This window comes from Vulpes lagopus, chromosome 3 (genome assembly GCF_018345385.1).
Source record: "Vulpes lagopus strain Blue_001 chromosome 3, ASM1834538v1, whole genome shotgun sequence".
Lineage (NCBI taxonomy): Eukaryota > Metazoa > Chordata > Mammalia > Carnivora > Canidae > Vulpes > Vulpes lagopus.
In genome coordinates this window covers 105,176,003-105,198,166 of record NC_054826.1, presented here as the reverse complement: position 1 = coordinate 105,198,166, position 22,164 = coordinate 105,176,003, and the positions used below count along the sequence as shown (strand labels likewise).

The window sequence follows — 22,164 nt, the reverse complement described above, 5'->3', positions numbered from 1 at the left end:
GGCCTCCCCAACTGCCTGCTTACCTTCTAAGAAGTTTTCAGAATCCCTCCCATACTTTTCACCCACCCCATCAGCCCTTTATCTGTCACCCTTGCTTGGACGAAGCTGAAGCTCCTGTGCCAGGGTGTCACTCACCATGAGGATACGCCGGTAGCTGTCCCGGTCGATGCCCCAGAGCTTGAGGTCCGTCTTGGCTTTCACGGTCGCTGCCCTGGGGGTGCCATAGATGAGCGCCAGCTCCCCAAAGCTGCCCCCTTCGCTGATGCTGGTCACCCACTCTCCATTCACATACACCTTCAGGGTATAGTGAGATATGGGGATAGTGAGAAATGTCAGAAATCTCACAGTGGCGCATCCTGCACTAGCGGCCCTCCTCCACACCCACCAAAGGGGGCCCGGTGAGAAGGGAACATGCAGCCGCAGCTCCCAGGCCCCCTCAACTGGGGGAGCAACTTCCCACTCCACAGCCCAAGCCTGTCCTGGATCTCTGCTGGCTATGCTGCCCGCCTCTCCTCCAGCTCTGTGCAGAGCCGCAGCTGGACAGGCACCATGGTGCCCTCGAGTCCCCACCCTCCATCACAGTGAGACAGGCCCAGGCCAGAGGCGGAAGCACTGTCTAGGGCTCCTGGCCTGTACAGAAGCCCTGCCTGCCTTCCTGGCCAGCCTTCAAGTCATCAGCCTTGGATGGGTCTCAGGACCCAGAGCCTCCCCAGCTGCACACAGTGGGTCAGACTTAGGGCTTCCATAGGCATCCCTGCTGACACCCTCCCAGGCTCTGCCCGCTGCCCCCAGTTCCAGCAGCACACATGCCTGGACTAGCCAGCAAGGAGCCATGCTGACGGGGCCTCCTGCCTGGGGCCACAGCACCCAGCTCCCATGGCCTGTGGCCGGTGGAGACGCTGCCGGGGAGCCAATGAGGCCCAGCTGAGAGGGGCCCTTTCAGCCTGCATGGGTGACCCGGCACAGTGCTCCCACTATGCATTGACCCTGCACGTTCCGTATCGCGCAAGAATAGTACAGATTGTTTATTATGCGGTGCCTATACAGATTCGGTTACTATAAATTGACACAACGCATGCTTTATTCCCCCAGCGTGTCAATGAGCCTGCAGAACAGTGCCCATTGCCAAAATGGGTGCACGTCGGGAAAGATCGGATTGCGGTGAATCATGGACGCGATTCTTACTGAAATCAATGACTCATTATCTGTGCAATAACTGAGGCACAGAATCGCGTATCCGCAAGAAAACATGCAGGTGATAACTCCGTGATACATGTGAGCAAGAGTCCCAGGAAGCTGGGTGGGAAGGACACCACGGCTGTGCAGAGGTGAAGCTGCCTGTGACCCTATGAGCTTCCACCAGCCTGGCTGAACACAGAGTACCTGCTCCTGGGCCTGTGTCCTCGTGCACCCACAGGGAGGTCGGAGCAGCTGGGGACCTGGGAGAGGAGATGCCAGCTTCCACACGATGAGGCCCTCGAGGAACCAGGACTATGTCCCATCCTCCCCACAAGGCAGGGACACAGGAAAGACAACCCAAGACCCAGGAATGTAAGGGGTGCAAGGACCTCAGACAACACCCTCCAGAACTGGTGCCCCTGGTTTTCCCAAAGGGGACCCGGGCCTGTGTGTGTGTGTGTGTGTATGGGGGGTGATGACTTATCAATGGTCCTGGTAACCCAGGCCCCAGCCAGCCCTACCCATGCCATGCTCTGTTGTGGTGAAATCCTGCTCAAAACAGCCACGTGCCCAATGCTGGCAGTGCAGCTCCATGACACCTGCACTGGTCCCCCAGGATCCCTGGGAGCCCCAGGACCCCTCTCAGGTGACAGGTCCCCTCCAGCAACCATGGTTCCTTGGAAAGGAATCCCCGGGGGAGTCCTTATATCACTGACATGTGAGCTATTGGGTTTAGTGTAGGTGGGCCGGTCGTCATAGCCACAGAATGGGTCTCTGTCCCTGTGGGGGACGCACATCTCTCATGACTGCACCAGGGTGAATGTGGGGGCACCGTGTGTATGCAGGTTGTGCTAATGGGCAGCGACGTGAGCTCAGGAATACCGTCTGTGATCGGGAGACTGCCTGACCTGCCTTGCACAGTGGCCAGTGGGGGCAGGACTCCCAAGAACCCAAAGAGCGCAGGCACCCAGGGGCCGCAGGGACCTGCTTCCCGCCCAGAAGCCCAGGCCTCAGAGAAAACCATTGTGTGGAGCCCCCGACAGGCCCAGGGCCACACTGCAGGCCGCCCCACACAGCACAAAGGGGCTATCCTTCTCGGGACACTGGCTTCTGTCACCGCAGCCAGCGCAGCACGGGGCCCCACCCCAGCTGGCACGCAAGGGGGCTACTTCTTGCTTTGTCTCATTTTTGTTTCTTCTTCTTCTTTTAGAAGAAAAATGGTGGGAGGCCCCACTGGGCTACACTTGTGTTCCCACCATTGACAGAGACTTCTCCGGCTGAACCCAGAGCTCCCACCCGGCTGCTGTGCGTTAGTGCATTCATCCATCTGTCTGTCCACCACCCCCAGTGTGGACTGAGCGCCACTCTGTGCCCTGTACATTCTAACTGCTGGCGGTCAGCAGGGGAAGGCAGGCAGGCTCCTGTCCATGGGGACTCACCCACCAGTCAGGAGAAAGACTGCAGGCAAATAATGCTACAAACACACATTCATCATGAAGCGTACTCCAGGCATGAAGAGAACAGCGTTCAGAGGACCAGGGCAGAGACCGTTTGTAGAGGGCTCTCCCCGAAGGGAAACGTGAGCCAGGCCCCAAGCATCCAGAGCCAGGGCCAGCATGCAAAGATGTGGGAGAAGGGCAACTGAGGCAGAGAACAGAATCTGCAAAGGCCCTCGGCCCTGGTGACATGGAGGGGCCTGGATGCAGCAAGATCAAGCAGGGAGAGATGCCCAGGGGCAGGAGCAGAGGGTGGGGGAAGGAAGGAAGCCACAGAAGGTTCTGGCAGTTCATCTGGTTAACACTGACTGCTCCCTCAGGTGGCCTACCGAGAACAGCATGTGGCCACCAGAGGGGAGAGGGGAAGGAGTGGAGATGTAACTCAAAAGGCAGCTGTGGGTGGCAGGCCCAGCAATCCCAGAGCCCGGGGGCTGAGGCCCAGTGACTGGCGCTCCAGCAGGTAGCTGTGGCGTGCGTGGTCCACGCAGAAGGAGGTGGAGGCAGTGATCCGATTGAAGGCCCAGGATCCTGCTCAATAAAATCCCAAGGTGGGGCCCCGATGTTAGGAGCTGGAGCCTCAGACACAGACCAGGGCTGAGTGAGCATCACCCACATGTCGTGCCCGCCGCCTCACTCGGCCACCTGCCCTTCCCGACCTGGGCATCTCAGTGCAATGCGCTCCTCCACAGGAAACAGAAATGGGCTAGCAGAAGCCGTCTGGGCAGCGGAGACAGAACACTGTGCCTGGAGTTATCTGTGGAATCGCAGCAGGAGTGGCGAGTGGCCTCAGCCTGCCTGCATTTCTCATACTGCCTGGAGCTGACCTGGCACGGTGGCAAGGATAACTCTAGCCCTGGCTGTTGTTTTGCTGTCACAGATGGCGAGGAAAAGCTAATGGCCCGTCTCCTCCTGCCTCCCCAGGCTCCCGCCACAAACAGCAGGAGTGTCCCCACAGCGAGTGTGTTGCAGTCACTTGGTTGGGCGGCCTACAGGCGCCCTGGAGGGAGCAGAAGCCCCATCTCTGTAGTGTGGCTCTTCTCGCCAGGCCTCACTCATCTCTAGCTCCAAATGCCAAATGCCCAGGGGGTGATCTGGTTGGCTGCTGCCCACAACATGACGCCCAGCACAGGTGTCCCTCCTGATGCTCCCGTCTGTGGAACCTGGGCTGTGCAGTTTCCATTCAGGTTTCCTCCAGAGGAACTCCAAATCTGTCCTGGCACACAGTCCTTTCCCTGCCCTCCCTAACATCGACCACACTTAGAGGCTCACGGGGCAGGATTTTGTGGGAACCCTGGAGCACCCCTCCTGGAAAGGGAATAGGTATGGGGTATATAGGAAGGCCCCTACCACATGGGTGGGGCTCTGAGGTCCCCGTCCCCAGTTCCTGAGGACAGTCCTTACAGCTGGAGGCAAAGCAGTCCCTGATCACAGCAGGGCTGCTGGGGCCTCAGCATAGAATTAACAGTGTGTGCTGGGCGTTCCCAGACGCACCCTGTGTGAGATAGGTGTTGGACTGCAGAGAAGCTTCCGAGCCAACTCCAGGTGAACTATCAGTGACTGATTCCCAGACACGTCCTGACGGCCTGAGCAGGTACTCGTATGTGGCTGCAAGACATGTGATGGCCAGGAGCCTGGAGCAATGCAGGTGTCCACCGATGTGACAGATAGACACAGTGGGGTCCATCCACACAGTGGGTCACTGTTCAACCTCAGGAAGGAAGAAAGGACACCTGCCACAACAGGGACGTGCCCTGACAATGTGAGGCCGAGTAACACAAGCCAGATGCAGAAAGACACACATGGGGACCCCACACACACGAGGTTCTGGCGTCATCAGACTCACAGACACAGAGAGTAGAAGGTGGGGCTAGGCTGGGAGAGCAGGTGGGGTCAAGGGGTCATGGGGACAGAATGTTCTGGAGATGGATAGGGGGACAGTGGCCCAGCCATGGGAATGTGCTCGGTGCCCTTAACTGGACACCTGGAAATGGTTAGACAGCAAATTTTAGGAATTCATACTTTACCAATTAAAGAAACAAAACAAAACCAAAGAGCCAGAGCTTCAGGTACCTGCTGAGTAACAGCTGATGGTGACCCACAGAGCCCAACGGCCATGCCCTGAGGCACCCCGTCTCAGGGACACAGCTCAGAGCTCAGAGGCTAGACACTGGGAACCGGGGGGGCAGGGGCCGGGGTGGGGGGGGGCATCCCAGCACAAAGGAGGGTCCGAAAATAGTGAAGGCCTCGCAGGATTAGGGAGGGCTAGGCCTCAGACAGAACTACGTTCCTGAGCCCTAAAATCGGCAGCCGAGTATCCTTTTAAGTAGAAATGCTATGTTCCACGAATAAAACAAATTGGAAGATATTTTTAAACTTAGAAAAATGGATTATAGCTCTTGGCAACACACATGCTGCGGTGTCTCTCTGGAAAACCATAATTTAAACTGAACCTGGTGCTTTTGGCATTGGTCACCTGGCTGTCCCCCTAGGGCGCAGGGGGTCAGAGGGCAGTGTCCTCCCTGCAGAAGAGGGGCGGGGCTCAGGATGTCCACCCCTGAGCCCAGCCAGGCAGAAGAGCAGGGTGGGGTCCCAGGGGACCCTGCCCCCCACAGGGCTCTGACATTCAGCAGGGCCCCCACCCAAATGAGACTGGCATCGCTGGCATCTACGAGCCAGGCTCAGCAACCCCAACACGGCCCTGGAAGGCCACAGGGCCAGGTCAGCCAGGTCAGCCAGGTTGCTTCCTGCGCCCTGGAAGGCAGTTTACAGAAATGAGCACACAAACAGCATGCCTGGGCCTCAGAGCATCTGGGGCAATTTCACGCCGCGAGCAGTAATAACAGTAATTATTATAACACATACCCCATAACTCACCCCGGCTGGCCAATGTGCCACTTTTTCATCCCAGATCCCTGACTGAGCTCTTTTGATTCCCTCAAATGTGGCCATCCCCCACACTGCTGCGCTGCCCGATGCGTCCCACATCACAGAAGGGCTCCCCGCCGCCCTGCCCGGCTGGGAACCCGAGCATCAGGCATCGCGGGGCAGCCCACAAGTCACTGCCTGTCCCTTCAAGGGCTGGCGGGCCCAAATTTGAGACTACAGCCGGACGCAAGCGTCCACCCACGGTGCCCGGACATCCTGGCTCGGGTGAGCCAAGGTCCAGCAAGCACTTAAAGCCGCCTTTGTACCTGAATCTCTGAGGCCAAGACTGGGGGCTGGACCTGCCAAGACAACGTATTTGGAGAACTCTGGTTATGAAAACTCACCTTTCTCCATCCCCAAACTGCCTCTATGGGCCCCTGGCCTCCAAAAAAGCCAGCTGTGACACCTGGCACATCATGAGGTCGCCAGCACAGAGAGGCTGGGAACTGCCCATCAGCCCCTACCCCATTCTGAGGGGGCCTGGGGCCCAGCTCTGGGACCTCTCTTGGGGGGTGGGCAGAGGCCCCCTCAGGACGAGCAGGTTCAGCCAGCCACTTCTTCCCTGTCACATCCTACCTCTGAAGGGTGCTGGGGGCAGCGGGGCAAGGAGACAGCCTCCCGTTGGACCTGAGTGCAACACTCCATTCCTGGTAGATGGAAGGGTGGGTGTGAGGAGGGGGAACAGCCTACGCTAAGATGCTGAGCAGCAGAGGTCAGCCCAGAGTTACTTAGGGGACCCTCCTTCAGGCCCCACCCTCAAGTGGCTCCTGCCAGGTGTTCAGTGGCAGGCCCCCTCCCTGCATCAGAGTGGGGGGTCTCTGTGGTATGTGTGTGGGGAGGAGGAGGCAGGGTGGCGTCTGCCTAGGGCCATAGTCACGGCAGCCAGGAGAGAGTGGATTAATGGGGGAGAAGGGGACCGCATCCAGAGAGCCTCCACCCAACCCCACAGTGGGCTCTTCAAGGCCATGTCAGAACTGCCCGCTTGGATCTGTGGCTCCGTGTCCTTCAAGTAAATGAACATGGTGGTCGGTGACAAGGCTTGAGCTCTGACACCCCAACGCTGAGGGGCCCTGGACTGTCTGCCATCTTCCCACACGGGTCAGGGAGGGATATCTCACGAGACCCCGATGGAGGCCCTCCAGGATCCAGAGAGAAATGGCAAAGAACTCTGGGGGAAGGTTTACCACGTCCCATACCTGCTCACCCAGCAGAACCACAGGTGTGCCCAGAATTCCCCGGGGTCCTCTCAGCTCTCATTTCTGCCCAAACCCTAATGATACAACTGACTCATTCCCTTGAAGATACCTCTGGAATTGAATTAGAAGACTCATGAACTTCCATGAACACACAAGGGGGGAGAACATTCCGGGGTTGGAAGCGTAGGAGTCACACGGTGGTGAAGGTTATCAGCACAGCAGCCCAAGAGAGGAGCGAGATGTGGCTCTGCCTGGACTGGGAGGAGCCAGGCTCCAGCGGGGTCTTGAAGGATGCATAGGAGTTTGCAAGGAAGGGCAGAAATAGGGATCCCTGGGTGGTGCAGTGGTTTAGCGCCTGCCTTTGGCCCAGGGCATGATCCTGGAGTTCTGGGATCGAGTCCCACATCAGGCTTCCTGCATGGAGCCTGCTTCTCCCTCTGCCTGTGTCTCTGCCTCTCTCTCTCTGTGTCTCTCATAAATAAATAAATAAAATCTTAAAAAAAAAAAAAAAAAAAGGAAGGGCAGAAATAAGCATGGAGGGACAAGAGGAATCGAGACCTACAGGCCAGACACTCATTGGCCATGTCCTGCAAACTTACAGGCCGGAGGACAGAGGCCATGTGCCCCAAGTGTATGTTCTGCACACAGGGAGAGTGCAGTAAACATGCATTAAACATGAGAGCAAGAACTCAAGCAAGGCAGAGAGGGAAGAGGGGCCTCTAGGGGGAGTGATGGACAATGAGAATGACGTGGAAGAGCCAGGCAGGATGAGGACCAGGGGGACAGACGTGGGTCTGAACCAGGAACCAGCTGCCTCCGTCCTCGGGGTCTCCCAGAGGTCTGGGGTGCTGGCTGCACGCCTGCCCATCCTTGGGTCTCCCCGAGGTCCAGGGCACTGGCTGCACACTTGCCTGTCCTCGGGGTCTCCCTGAGGTCCGGGGCGCTGGCTGCATGCTTGCCTGTCTCTCTATCTCCCACTATTTGCTTTAACCCACAGCAAAGGTAACAGGTGCTGACTGTGACTATGGGCAGCCCAGGGCCCTGGGCTCCTGCCTCAGTTTCCTTCTTTGGTGGCAGACAAAGCTCCCCCCCACCGCCAACCCTCCCACCCTTGAGGCTTGGGCCAGGCCCTGAGCTCAGGACAGAGCAGCTCGGGGTCCCCAAGGTGACTCCATGTGCCCCTCACCGTAAGACCTGGGCTGTGAGTCACTTCCCGTGCTGCCAGCTCCCAGGAGACAGTGACACGGGCCAACACAGATGGGCTGCCAGGGAGACAAATCGTTTGGGAGCCAGAGGGTGTGGTGCCCACCTCACAGGCAGGGGGTATAGTGCAGGGGAGGCGTGAGGGCGCCCAGCACCCCAAGGCCCAGAGGTGGCCTGTGTAAAACCACAAACTGAGTTGAGTCACAGGAAGGAGACTGCTGAGGCCACAGCGGAAACCATAGGGCCAGATGCCCATGCGAAGGAGGGACATCTGCCGGAGGCCAACGGAGACACGGGGGCAGGAGGGGGCAACAGGGGTCCCAACAGAGGCAGCAAGGTGCCAACGGATCCCAGGAAGTGAGAGGACACCATGGGCTCGGCCCTGTCCTGTGGTCGCACAAAGGTCCTGGGTCTGATTCAGAGAGAAGCCCATTTGAGGGCTTTCCTTGAGACGGTGCACATGGGGTGCCGTCTGCAAGGCCCCGTGTGGACGGCAGCCTGCAGGACCCAGAGAGGGATGCCCTTACCCTTCGGGTGGGGGCCCAGGTGCGGAGCTGGGGGCAGAGGAGCATGACTCTGCCATGCTCAGCACATCCACAACAGCGTGAGCCCCTCAGCCTGAGACTGGCAAGGTGGACAGAGCAGAGTGGGCAGGAAGAAGAGGAAAGGCTATTGTGCAAGATGCTGGTGGCTCCCAGGTCACCAGGGCGTGACAGCCACGGTTGAGGCCTTTAGGTCTGCAAACACTTGGCGTCGCCTACTTTATAAAGTGCTGACACCCAAGGCAGTGGCGGAGTCTGGCTGACCCACGAGGCCCAAATCCACACTGTGAAATGTACTACCTCACTGACCAGGCCGCGGACAGAGGCACTATTTTCCGGAGCAGATAGGAGATACTCACGTCTACTTCTCCTTGGTCAATCACATAGAAGTTATCTCCTTCGTCCCCTAGAACAAAAGAAAGCACACATTGTGGACAACGCCAAGGGTACCAGGTGTGGCACTTTTGGCCTCTCTGTAGGCAGTACCTGCAGGCTGGCTTCACAGAGGCCGAGCAACCCAGGCTTCTACCATTTTCTCTTAATTTTTTAAAAATAAAACTTGTACAGATGACACGATGGTTTGACATACATGGACACAGTGAAATGGCCAGCACATGCCCCCCCCAGTGCAGTCACCTGTGTCCCGCGTGGGGTGGGGCACCTGAGGTCCATGCCTGGCCTGTCACAGGGTTCCCCTCTGTTAATGGAAGGCAACTGCAACAGCCAGTTGACATGCAGTTGACAAGCAGAGCGATGTGCTCTGGTTTCATGAGAGACTCCTCAAGGCAGACAACAGGTTTTGTGTCCACACCCAGGGTGAGCCCACAGCCCACGGCCCCACGCTCCTGCTCAGAGAAGCAGGGAATATACCTTGCTGTATGACGGTCTCCCCAGCGATGTGCGTGACAGGAAACATGGCGTCGAATATGTCACTGAAAGAGAAAACGCATCCCATGGAGGAGCTGGAGCAACGTGGGGCGCGGACTCCACTGCTTCACCTCACACAGAGCAACCAGCTCTGCTCCCCCAGGAAATGGAAAAAAGGAAATCACCCCCCCCACCACTACCACCCCGTCATAACCCTGCTGTCCAGGCACCAGCTTGTCATTTGCACATCCTTCTGTGACACAGTTCACTTTCTGGGTTTTGACAAAAATGGAATCACATTGTACACACTGCTTTGGACATAAAACAAAGTAAATATATCGCCAGAATGTTTATCACATTGGGAAACACAGTCCTACCAGAACGCTGCTTTCTGCATGCTTCCTGAGGGGGCGTCCTGAGGCCTCAGAGGCAGGAGTGTGTCTGAGATGCCTGATGCTCAGGCTGTGCCAAAAGGCAGTCAGGGCATTTAATTTCCTAAGTGTGGCTGTGGCCTGGATGGAACAGGTAGGATGCACAAGGCAGGGAGGTAGAGTGTGCATGGTGGGGACCCTTTGACTCTGCCAACCGCAACCAGAACACAATGTCAGAGGTCAGCCTCTTGCTCCCAAAATGCACTGGCCACCTTCAGGAGCAGGCAGCTGGTGCCCCTCATGGGGAAATGCACACCGCAGAGCTCAGGGTGGCCTTCTTCCTCTCACCTGGCTGCAGCAATAGGAGAAAGCTGGGCCCAATGGCTCAGGCTGAGCCAACATCAGAGGTGCTCACAGGTCTGGATGCAGGTTGGGTGCCAAGCCCCCAGAAGCAAGTGTGAAGTCAGAGATGCAAACCACCCTGTGCTCTGCTGTTTCCAGGGTCCAGAACATTACCAAGTCATTCTTAAAGTAGTAGCTGTTTCCTCTCTAAGAAAGAGGGAAGCACCATGGGGGGAACCAGTGGGTGGCAGGGGCATCAGAGCATTTGCAGGGTCCCCGCAACCCCTCCTTCCCTGTACAGACCTGGTATCTGTCCCCTGGCCCAGGCACATTTCCCAGCCACACCTCGCCTGGGAGAGCATCTGCAGATGTGTCTGGTCTGTTTTCCAAACTGCATTTCCTCAAAACCACAACATCAAGAATCCCAAAATGAACAGATCTTTAAAAAATAATTTTACAGGGATGCCTGGACTGTTCAGTGGTTAGCATCTGCTTTCAGCTCAGATTGTGATCCGGGGTCCTGGGATGGAGTCCTGCATCAGGCTCCCCACAGGGAGCCTACCTCCCCTCTACCTATGTCTCTGCCTCTCTCTCTGTCCCTCTCATAAATAAATAAAATCTTAAAAAAAAAAAAAGAAATGATTTTACAATTCCTACTTCATTTTTAAAAACGTTTACTGGTAATGGTACAATATTTCCCCAAATGCCATTAGCAGTGAAGCCAATCTCAGGACCCACCACCATGCAGCCTGGGCAGGTGCTCCAGACAGCAGTCAGGCCGCAGGCCACTGGCCACCCCACAAATAGCCCGTATGTCTGCTGCACGAGTACGAGCCTGTGAAGAGGCCTATGGTTATCATTCATATGAATATACTGGTTGTAACTCTTATGTTTCGTCCTATGCCCCTTGATGCACATCTACGTGGAGATGTACAGACCTGATGACTGCCCTAGTGGCTGCCCTACCTGGGCCTGGCACAGCACCCTACTGACCACACAGGCATCCCACTCCCTCCCTGGGTACAGAAGGAACAACAAATCTCAGAGAGCCCAGCCCCACTTACCGAAAAGTGCAGCTAGCCCGTGTCTTTTGGGTGTTTTTGTTTATTTGTTTTTTAAAGATTTTATTTATTCATGAGAGACACACAGAGAGAGAGAGAGAGAGACAGACAGACAGAGACAGAGACAGAGAGATAGAGGGAGAGAGAGAGAGGCAGAGACACAGGCAGAGGGAGATGCAGGGAACCCGACGTGGGACTTGATCCCGGGGTCTCCAGGATCATGCCCTGGGCTGAAGGCAGTGCTAAACCGCTGGGCCACCGGGCTGCCCTAGTCTTTTGGAAGAAGCTAACACTCCCAGTGCACCCCCGCCCCCATTATCAAGGCTTGGACACGGCTGTGTGCAGGATAGATGCCCATGCTCCCACCACCTTGGCCCATCCCCCACTGAGAGGCCCCCTCTTTTCCTATCTTCTGCGTCTTCTCAAACAAAACCCAATTCTTCCTGCCTCTTAGCACTTAATGGCATTAAAAGGCCTTGTCTGCCTCTGCCATGAAAAGGAAAACAGTTTTCTATTCTCATCTGGAAGTGACCTCTGGAAGGCTTTGCTGAAGCTGCTGCCTGCATCCCAGGGAGTCTGACACGTGGGTCCCACTGCCACCCCCACCAGGGTCCAGGACACTGGGCTCAGCACTCCTGCATTGGGCACTGTGCCAGGTACAGGGACACAGTGCTCAGGGCTGCTAAGACACAGAAACATGAAGACATGACAGTCCTCAGTCCATGAGGCCCCAAGGACAGAACCCATGCTGGCCAAGCGCCCTTCATCTGCCCACTTGCTCTGAGGTCAGAACTGTGGCTGTCTTGTCCAGACTAGGAAACCAGAGACACTAAGTAACTCTGCCAAGGCCAGCAGCTGGGAAGAGGTGAGGCCAGGCCGCACTCGTCTTCCCGTGCAGGGCTCTGTGGGACACCCGGAGCTAAGCAAGACCTAGCTTAGAGGACAAGAAGGTGTGTTTGGGGGGCATAGAGCCTTCCCAGTCTCAGGAAGCACCCTCAGAAAGCAGGTGGTGGGGGCCATGATGCCCACTCTAGGGAAGCCACTAGCCTGCGACAGGTGCTGGTCATCGCTGGGAGACATCCCGATCAGAGGCTGCACCCTGTCCTCGACTCTCAGCCTGACTCTGAGGTCCTCAGGCTTCCCGAGGCCTAAGCAGGGCCATCCCCTCAATGGTGGGGAGCAGCTGACAAAGGGGTGCCCACTTACCTTGTGGCCCCATGGGCACTTTTCACCAGATCCCCCCACACACATCTGAGGCAGCCCAAGCAGCAAAGGGACCCTCAGACTCAAACCAGGAATGATGGGGGCAGAGGTATCACCTAGGATTTTGCTTTAATTCTAATTATTTATTGGTACTGTTGATTTTTGCTGCTCTAAGTCAGGGGTTGGTCCTAGCCCTGCTGTACTGTGAACACCTGTGACTTCTGGTTTTGCCTAGGCATTCTTTCCAGAATAATGCAGATTTACATGCATAAAGTGGAATAAATAGAAAAACCAACAAAATCAACAATCTGGAAATTCAGTGGGCAAAATGCTAAAATAACCAGTTTGCAGCACAGGAGCCTGGTTTCTGTACTCCTGCATCACACAGCGAGTTCAGGACAGGTCTAGCAACCACCCCAGTGGTGAGAGAGCCACGAGCATGAGCCATATTATGATGTGATGCAGAAGTGGCCTCATCGCCTTTAGGTGACAAGATCATAGGCTCTGCTCAGGCCTCAGCAGCCTGCTCACACAGAGGGAAATGCCATCCACATTCATAGACTTTCAGCCCTCCCCCCTTCCTCTGTATGGGGTAGGCCTCTGCACTGGGGACCAGTACCCAGAGATCTGGGTCAGGGAGCAAGGTCAGGATGGTGGCCAGGGAATGGGTAGTCTTAGACCCCAGCCACACCCTGGCCTGGACCCAAGCAGAGCCACCATGATGCTCAGGGCCTGCAAAGTGCTGGTTCCCTCCAGGTGGCCCATGGCTCAGAGACCACAGCCCTTTGGAAGCTCCCACCTGAGTCACTCCTCATACTGGCACCTCTCCTTCCCTGGGTTCCTCAGCTCTTGCCCTCTGACCCCTGTACCTGACAGTGTCCTGACTTCCTCCTCCCCAGGTGACTGTGAGTTCTGAGAACAAAGACTGCATCATCACTGCAGCCTGACACACATCTGATTCACAGTAGGTCCTTGGTACAATATGGATGGAAGGCTAGAGGTCAGATGATGGGTGGATGGGTGGACAGGTGGATGGATGGATGGAAGAGTGGATGTGTGGAAGGAAGGGTAGAAGGATGGTGAATGGGGGAGCAGATGGATGGGTAGAAGGGTGGGTGGTGGGTGGGTGGAGGGAACAGTGGATGGAGGATGAACTGTCTGTTAAGGCAGCTCCAAGATAGTAGATCAGCTTGAACAAGGTATGGGTCTTCTGAGAGAAGTCCCTGCTTCCTGAAGCCATTCACTATGAAAATGGTGGCAGTCAATCTTGAATCCTCAGGCTGAACCCAGTGCACTCCATCCAAGAGGAAGCCTCATTAACATTCTCTCATTTAAACCTCAAAACCATAGAAAGACGTTGGCCCCCATCATTCTTCCCACTTTACAGACAGGTATATCAAGGTTCAGAAAGGTTAAGTGACTTGCCCATGGTCACACATCTGGCTTGGGGTACAGTAAGGCTGACCACTCCCTCAAGGTCCCATTCATTTATGCCACAGAAGGTGCACAACAGAACACACCAGGGTGTGGGGTCTCTGCTCTCTCTGGCCATGCATCCAAGCCCTGACTTATGGGTGGGTCCACACTGAGGCATGGCCTCTGCAAAGGAGGCAGCCCCTGGCTCTTGCTAGCAGGACCAGACTCCTAGAGATACTCTAGGGCAGGAAGGCTGGAGGGTACCTACACTTACCAGATGACTTTGTGTCAACGGCAGAGCGTCACATCCCCTGCCCTCAAGCACACCTGGCTGCCACCTGAGCCCTGCCAGCTGACTAGTTCCCTGGGTCCTCTGTGACCTGGTGGTCTTCCCAGAGAAAGTTGGGTGCTGCCGACCAGGGGTCTCATCCTAAGAGTTACACTCCCTGGTTCCAGCAATGAGGCCACAGGCACCAACTGGGCTCCTGGAGACATGTGTCACCTTCACAGCCTAGAGCCCTTCCCTTCCTGCCTGACTCCCATGAGGGGAGGCTTCCTGACTATTCACTTAGATTCATGTTTTCAAAGACACATTGAAAATGAGGTGTCACCCTTGAGGTCAGAACCCCACCAACGAGTCCCAGCTTACTGTATTTCCAGGAAAAACAATGCAATGTTTGTTTCATCTTGGGGAGGCTCTCCCCACGAAATAATGTGTTATAGTGAATCCTCATCACACAGGAAAGTTTGGGGTTTGTTTGTTTGTTTGTTTGTTTGTTTGAAATCTAAACCCCACATACAGTCCAAATGCAAGAATATGACCTCCTGGTAAGTTAATCATCTCAACCTTAAAAATAAGACTTTGCATGCTAATACTAAGCCAGCGGGCTGAAGCCCACCAGACGCTTCACTGGACAGTTAGGTAGGTAAGCACAGGTCAAACTGCCACCGAGCTGGAAAGTAAAGTCTAAGACAAGAAGGGAAGGTACCGCCAGGGTGGGGTGGGGCAGGGCAGGCCTCTCTCCCCTTCCCATGCAGCTCCAGCAGACACTTCCCGGGTGTGAGGGTCCCCTTTTTATCTACCATCACCTCAGACCAGCCCCATTTCCTCCTCTATCCCAGCAGAAGCCAAATTTGGGGCCCTTGAGCCCTCGGGGGCAGGAGGGGTCAACAGGATGTCTCTGAACACCCTCTGTCTCTCCCAGAAGAGGTGAGTTGTCTTTTTTTTTTTTTTTATTGGAGTTCAATTTGCCAACATTTAGCATAATACCCAGTGCTCATCCCGCCAAGTGCCCCCCTTAGTGCCCATCACCCAGTCACCCCAAACCCCGCCCACCTTCCTTTCCACTACCCCTTGTTCATTTCCCAGAGTTAGGAGTCTCTCATGTTTTGTCACCCTCACTGATATTTTCACTCATTTTCTCTCCTTTCTCTTTTATTCCCTTTCACTAATTTTTATATTCCCCAAATGAATGAGACCATATAATGTTTGTCCTTCTCCGATGACTTATTTCACTCAGCATAATATCCTCCAGGTCCCTCCACGTCGAAGCAAATGGTAGGTATTTGTCATTTCTAATGGCTGAGTAATACTCCATGTATACATAAACCACATCTTCTTTATCCATTCATCTTTTGATGGACACCGGGGCTCCTTCCACAGTTTGGCTATTGTGGCCATTGCTGCTATAAATATTGGGGTGCAACGGGTGTCCTGACATTTCACTGCATCTGTATCTTTGGGGTAAATCCCCAGCAGTGCAATTGCTGGGTCGTAGGGCAGATCTATTTTTAACTCTTTGAGGAACCTCCACACAGTTTTCCAGAGTGGCTGCACCAGGTCACATTCCCACCAACAGTGCAAGAGGGTTCCCTTTTCTCCGCATCCTCTCCAACATTTGTGGTTTCCTGCCTTGTTAATTTTCCCCATTCTCACTGGTGTGAGGTGGTGTCTCATTGTGGTTTTGATTTGTATTTCCCTGATGGCAAGTGATGCAGAGCATTTTCCCATGTGCATGTTGGCCATGTCCATGTCTTCCTCTGTGAGATTTCTCTTCATGTCTTTTGTCCATTTCATGATTGGATTGTTTGTTTCTTTGGTGTTGAGTTTAATAAGTTCTTTACAGATCTTGGAAACTAGCCCTTTATCTGATAGGTCATTTGCAAATATCTTCTCCCATTCTGTAGGTTGTCTTTTAGTTTTGTTGACTGTTTCTTTTGCTGTGCAGAAGCTTCTTATCTTGATGAAGTCCCAATAATTCATTTTTGCTTTTGTTTCTCTTGCCTTCATGGATGTATCTTGCAAGAAGTTGCTGTGGCCAAGTTCATAAAGGGTGTTGCCTGTGTTCTCCTCTAGGATTTTTTTTTAAAGATTTATTTATTCATTCATTCAGAGAGAGCGAGAGAGAGGCAGAGACACAGGCAGAGGGAGAAGCAGGCTCCACGCAGGAAGCCCGATGTGGGAATCGATCCCGGGTCTCCAGGATCACACCCCGGGCTGCAGACGGTGCTAAACCGCTGCGCCACCGGGGCTGCCCTCCTCTAGGATTTTGATGGAATCTTGTCTCACATTTAGATCCTTCATCCATTTTGAGTTTATCTTTGTGTCTGGTGTAAGAGAATGGTCTAGTTTCATTCTTCTGCATGTGGATGTCCAATTTTCCCAGCACCATTTATTGAAGAGACTGCCTTTCTTCCAGTGGATAGTCTTTCCTCCTTTGTCGAATATTAGTTGACCATAGAGTTGAAGGTCCACTTCTGGGTTCTCTATTCTGTTCCATTGATCTATGTGTCTGTTTTTATGCCAGTACCACACTGTCTTGATGACCACAGCTTTGTAGTACATCCTGAAATCTGGCATTGTGATGCCCCCAGCTGTGGTTTTCTTTTTTAATATTCCCCTGGCTATTCGGGTCTTTTCTGATTCCACACAAATCTTAAGATGATTTGTTCCAACCCTCTGAAGAAAGTCCATGGTATTTTGATAGGGATTGCATTAAATGTGTAAATTGCCCTGGGTAACATTGACATTTCCACAATATTAATTCTTCCAATCCATGAGCATGGAATGTTTTTCCATCTCTTTGTGTCTTCATCAATTTCTTTCAGAAGTGTTCTGTAGTTTTTAGGGTATAGATCCTTTACCTCTTTGGTTAGGTTTATTCCTAGGTATCTTATGCTTTTGGGTGCGATTGTAAATGGGATGGACTCCTTAATTTCTCTTTCTTCAGTCTCATTGTTAGTGTATAGAAATGCCACTGATTTCTGGGCATTGATTTTGTATCCTGCCACATTGCCGAATTGCTGTATGAGTTCTAGCAATCTTGGGGTGGAGGCTTTTGGGTTTTCTACGTATAGTATAAGAGATGAGTTGTCTGACGGTCAGAGACCATCCTGGGGTGAAATCCCAGCTCATGTACTTCCTCAGTACTACCTCACGGCATTTATCACCATCATCCCCATTGTCCTCATTTCCAGGTGAGAGGTCTGAGGCACATACAGTTTAAAGAATTCACTCAGGGTCACACAGCCAGGATTCCAAACCAGGTGATCCGGCATGGAAGAAACATTCCCTAACACCAGGATGTTTGCTCAGTGACAGGTGCATGCGACCTTTACTAAATTACATTTCCCTTCTAGGCTTAGTTTGGTAAGAATTTTTATATTAGTTGCTGAGTGTTATCAGGTTCTTTTTCAACATGTACATGACATACCATACCGATGTTTTTCCTGTGGTCTATTAACGTGGACAGCATTCTGAGCTGGAGCTGTCCTTGAAACCCTATGTAGTCTTGGGGCACCTGGGTGGCTCAAGTTGAGCATCTTCCTTTGGCTCAGGGTGTGATCCCAGAGTCCCAGGATCGAGTCCTGCATCAGGTTCCTGCATGGTGCCTGCTTCTCTCTCTGCCTATGTCTCTGCTTCTCTCTGTGTGTCTCTCATGAATAAATAAATAAATCTTTAAAAGAAACCCTACTTAGTCTCAATGGGTAGTTTTCAAAAGTCAAGTTGAATTTGGTTGGCTATTTACGATTTTTGCATCTACATTCACAGAATACATACTATGCCTCACAGCTTTTACATGGCTTCTTGTTTGTTTCCTTGTGTCACCCGTATCATGCTCGGAAGCTGGGCAGCTCCTCCCTGCTCTCTGTCTTCTGGAGCCACTTGTGATGGGAGAACACACAGTGTGCTGACGCTGGACAGGACCTGCCCCCAAGCCGTCATGACCTGGCTTCTCGGAGGAAGGCCTTCAGCTGCTGTTTAACTTTGAGTTTACTGATTGCTCCGCATTTTCTATTTCTTCACATGCCAACATGGACACCATTTTCAAAGTTAAAAATCTTTAAAAATTGACAGAGTTATAAAAAATCCAAATTTTTAGCTTTTCTTTAAAAGATAAAATGAAGCTCTAGCAACATGGGGCCTGCATTCTCACAAAGCAAGAAATTAGCCCACTCCCACCCTGGTCAGAGCACATGCTCTCCAGTCTGCCACAAGCCCCAGAAGTGCATGGATTCCTGACCCTCAGTGCAGGTGTGTAAGCCTGCCTGTGAGCTCACTGTCTGGGGGTGGCAGCTGCACAAATGGGACTTCATCACGAGAGTGCCAGGCATCCTGTGACAACTGCTTCTCTGAGGGACCTGCTGCCAGTGCTAAACTTACCTGGACAGACCCAAGGGACTGAATCTCCAAGGACTTAACCCATCTGTAACATGGGCATAGGGTAGCACGCCCACCCTCATAGAGCTCTGAGAGCCTAACCGAGATATGGATTTTGTGAAGCATTTAGCAAAATGAGCACTCACAGTCAGGAGCTTCATAACTGTTTCTGCCAGCTCCAGATCACATGCACACAGCAGTGGGGAGCCCCTTTTCCCAGCCCTGCTAAGAGGCTCACCCACCTCACAGGATATCCTGGGAATGAAGCCAGAGGGACACATTGTACCCCTGGTCTTGGCCTGTTTCATGATCCAGTATGACTTCTATACTCCTTTTTAATGGCTTACATTTCTGATATGCTTGGAGCTGCAGGCAGAGGTGGCCTGACCTCAACCTTGCCAAGCAACCTGCAGAAGCAAACAGGCAGGGCCAGTTCTGAGAGTGAGGCCACCCTGAGTGGGACAGGCCAGGGAGGAGGGTGCCCAGCAACCAGTCAGATCTGCATCTGGCCCCAAGCACCCGACCTCCTACCAGCACTGGGATGCAGCGGGGCGGAAGTGACAGGGTCCCAGTGGACTCTCCCCTGTCACCAGTTCCAGTAACCTTGCATTCCTGCATCTTAGAAACACTCCTCCAGGGTGGAGGGCATTCCTGTGACTTCAAGCAAAAGCACCCAGACACTGACCACAGGACCGGCTCCAGTAATAAGAAAAGCAAACTGCATCAGTGCTTTCATTTCTGTGTCATTATTTCTTGAAAAGTCTTATTTTGAAAAATGTCAAACTTTCAGAAGCATGGAGGGACACGGATGTCAGAGCAGGATACATATTATATTCCCAGCTGGTGATGTCAAAAGAGCAGAATGCAGCACAACACACATGCACCAACCGCAGGTCTGCACAAAAGCGCACATACGTGTATTGACAAGGACCGGACAGGAGCCATGAGGGATGAGAATAGAACATGAAAATAATGGGATCCCTGGGTGGCGCAGTGGTTTGGCGCCTGCCTTTGGCCCAGGGCGCGATCCTGGAGACCCGGGATCGAATCCCACATCGGGCTCCCAGTGCATGGAGCCTGCTTCTCCCTCTGCCTGTGTCTCTGACTCTCTCTCTCTCTCTGTGACTATCATAAATAAATAAAAATTAAAAAAAAAAAAAAAAAAAAAAAAGAACATGAAAATAAAGACCATCCAGACCGCAGAAAACACGTTCAAGTGCATACTAGTGTGTTTTCCTGACTCCAAAATAATGCCATAGATGGGAAAATGCAACTGATGGCTGGTCTGGCCCCTTTAGAAATGGTTCTGGAAGACCCAAACGTGCTGCTACAGCCTTGGGAGAATTTCTCTCTCTGGCTGTTTGGACTCACAGGTCAATGTCACCCAGAGAAGGAAGTGCCCTGGACCCGTGGGCAAAGCTCTGGTGCATTGGGCACCATGGCAACATCCTGTTTGACGGGCCAATCATAGCCCGAGTGACCGAGCTGGGCACTCCAGACACAGTGGCCCCAAGGTTGTGTTTAGGCTTCTCCACTGTTTGGGTGAAAGCTCACTATGTTTCTCTCTGGACTGCAACTTTCCAAATAATTCTCTGTAAACAGTGATCACTCAGGCATTGCCATGGTGAGCGACGAGGTACTACCACTCCTGCTGGGGCACCAGGACCACGATGTTTGCAGACCTTCAGGAGACCTGGTGCCACCGTGTCTGCAGTGCTTTCTCAGCCGAGAATGCACCAGCTCAGGACTCTGAGTGGGGAGCGTGGACCCTAGGAGAGAGGCACCAGTTGAGACTCCACTCTACCCTGTACCTCCAGGAGAAGGCATAGAGGCCCAGGATCTCCAACCCAGAATCACCAGTGTACACCTCTGGTTTTGATGTTTACCGTGTCCCCAGATGCCCAGGACAACTCGAGCTGCCAAGGCTGCCCCCATCACCTTGGATGGGGACCAGTGCCTAAAGGTATAGGCTGGGGAGGATGAGCTCTTCTATTAAGAATGCACCCAGTAAGGCTGCTTAGGTTTCCATTCCCTTCTCATGTTAACCATAGAGATATGTTTACACACATATAAGATGAGGCTACTGGACTGCTTGGGACAGCGCTATTTGTAGTCATGAAAATCTGTAATACCTAACAATTGGGGACTCGTTAATTAAGTCGCACAATGGAATCCAAGATGGAGGTGCAGAGGCTCATCCATGGAGAATAATGGTGTTTACTATAGGTCTACTAAGTAAAAAGCAGGTTGGAAAACAAAACCTGATAGAATTGCAAGGACAAATAGACAAATCTAAATTATAGTTGAGGATTTCAACACCCGTCTATGAATTATTGGTAGATCCACAGGTAGAAAGTAAGGGCATAGCTGAACTGAAGAGCACCATCACTTAACTAGATGTGGTTGACATTTATAGAATGTCAACTGCACCAAACAACAGTAGAACACACATTCTTCTCCAGTTTGGATGAAACATTTACCAAGACATACAACATCCTGGGCCAGAAAATACATCTGAATACATTTAAAAATATATAAGTCATATAGTATCTGCTCTCAGACCACAGTGGGTTAAACTAGAAATCAGTAACAAAAAGGTAGCTCAAAAGTCCCAATATTTGGAGGTTAAGCAACACACTCTGAATAACAACACATGTGTCAAAAAAGGTAGCTCAAGAGAAATTGAAAACTTTTACAACTAAATGAAAATAAAAAAGCAGCTAATTAAAATTAATGGGATGTAGCAAAAGTAGTGCTTCAAGGGAAATTGTAGTACTGAATGCATATATTTTAAAAAGGGAAATACCTAAAATCAATAATTTAAGCTCCCATCTTAGGAAACTAGAAAAGAAGAGCAAATTAAACCTAAAGAAAGCCAAGAAAATAAATAATAAAAATTAAAGCAAAAATCAGTGGAACTTAAAATCAGAAATGAATAGAGAAAATCAACATAGTCAAAGGGGGTTCTTTGAAAATATCTATAAAAATCTATAAACCTCCAAGGAGGCTAACGGGATAGGGAGTGGGGAGCACACAAAAATCACTCAAGTCACAAGTGAGAGAAGGACAGCATCACTCCAGAGCCCATGAATATTAAAAGATCAATAAAAGAAAACTATGAACAATTCTATGTCCACAAATTTGAAAACCTGGATGAAAGGGACCAAGTTTTTGAAAGACATTATGTACCAAAACACATTCAAGAAAAATAGATAATATAATCTAAGGAAGAAACTAAATCGATAATTATTAACTTTCCAAAACAGAAAGCAGCAGGCCCAGATGGGTTCACTGGTAAAATCCAACAAATATTTAAAGAAGAAACTATACCAATTCTCAACAATCTCTTCCAGAAAACTGAAGTAGAGAAAACACTTTCTCATGCATTCTATGAGGACAGTATCACCCCAAGACCAAAACCAGACAAAAGCATTACAAAGAAGGAAAATTAAAGACCAATATCTCATGAACATAAATGCAAAAATCCTCAAAATATTAGGACATCGACTCCAGCACTGTGTTAAAAGAATTAAACACCACAACTAAGTGAGGTTCACTCCAGGTAAAGGCCGATTCAACATTCAAAAATCAATCTAATCCACTGTGCCAAAGACTAAAGAAGGGAGATCACATGACCATAACAATAGATGCAGAAAAGGCATTTGACAAAATTCAAGACTCATACATGATAAAAATTCTCAGA

The 22,164-nt window shown here is 52.1% G+C and overlaps 1 protein-coding gene across 6 annotated transcripts in view; it reads right to left on the bottom strand.

Moving 5' to 3' along the window:
* PRKAR1B (protein kinase cAMP-dependent type I regulatory subunit beta) overlaps window positions 1–22,164 on the bottom strand; it is a 126,094-nt gene that overhangs the window by 28,562 nt on the left and 75,368 nt on the right. For all 6 annotated transcript variants that reach the window (XM_041750876.1, XM_041750877.1, XM_041750881.1 and 3 more), the window contains 3 exons: window positions 9,412–9,473; window positions 8,901–8,947; window positions 136–294 (listed from right to left, as the gene is read on the bottom strand). In XM_041750876.1, coding sequence (XP_041606810.1) covers window positions 136–294; window positions 8,901–8,947; window positions 9,412–9,473 — 268 coding nt within the window. The remainder of the gene's footprint in view (window positions 1–135; window positions 295–8,900; window positions 8,948–9,411; window positions 9,474–22,164) is intronic.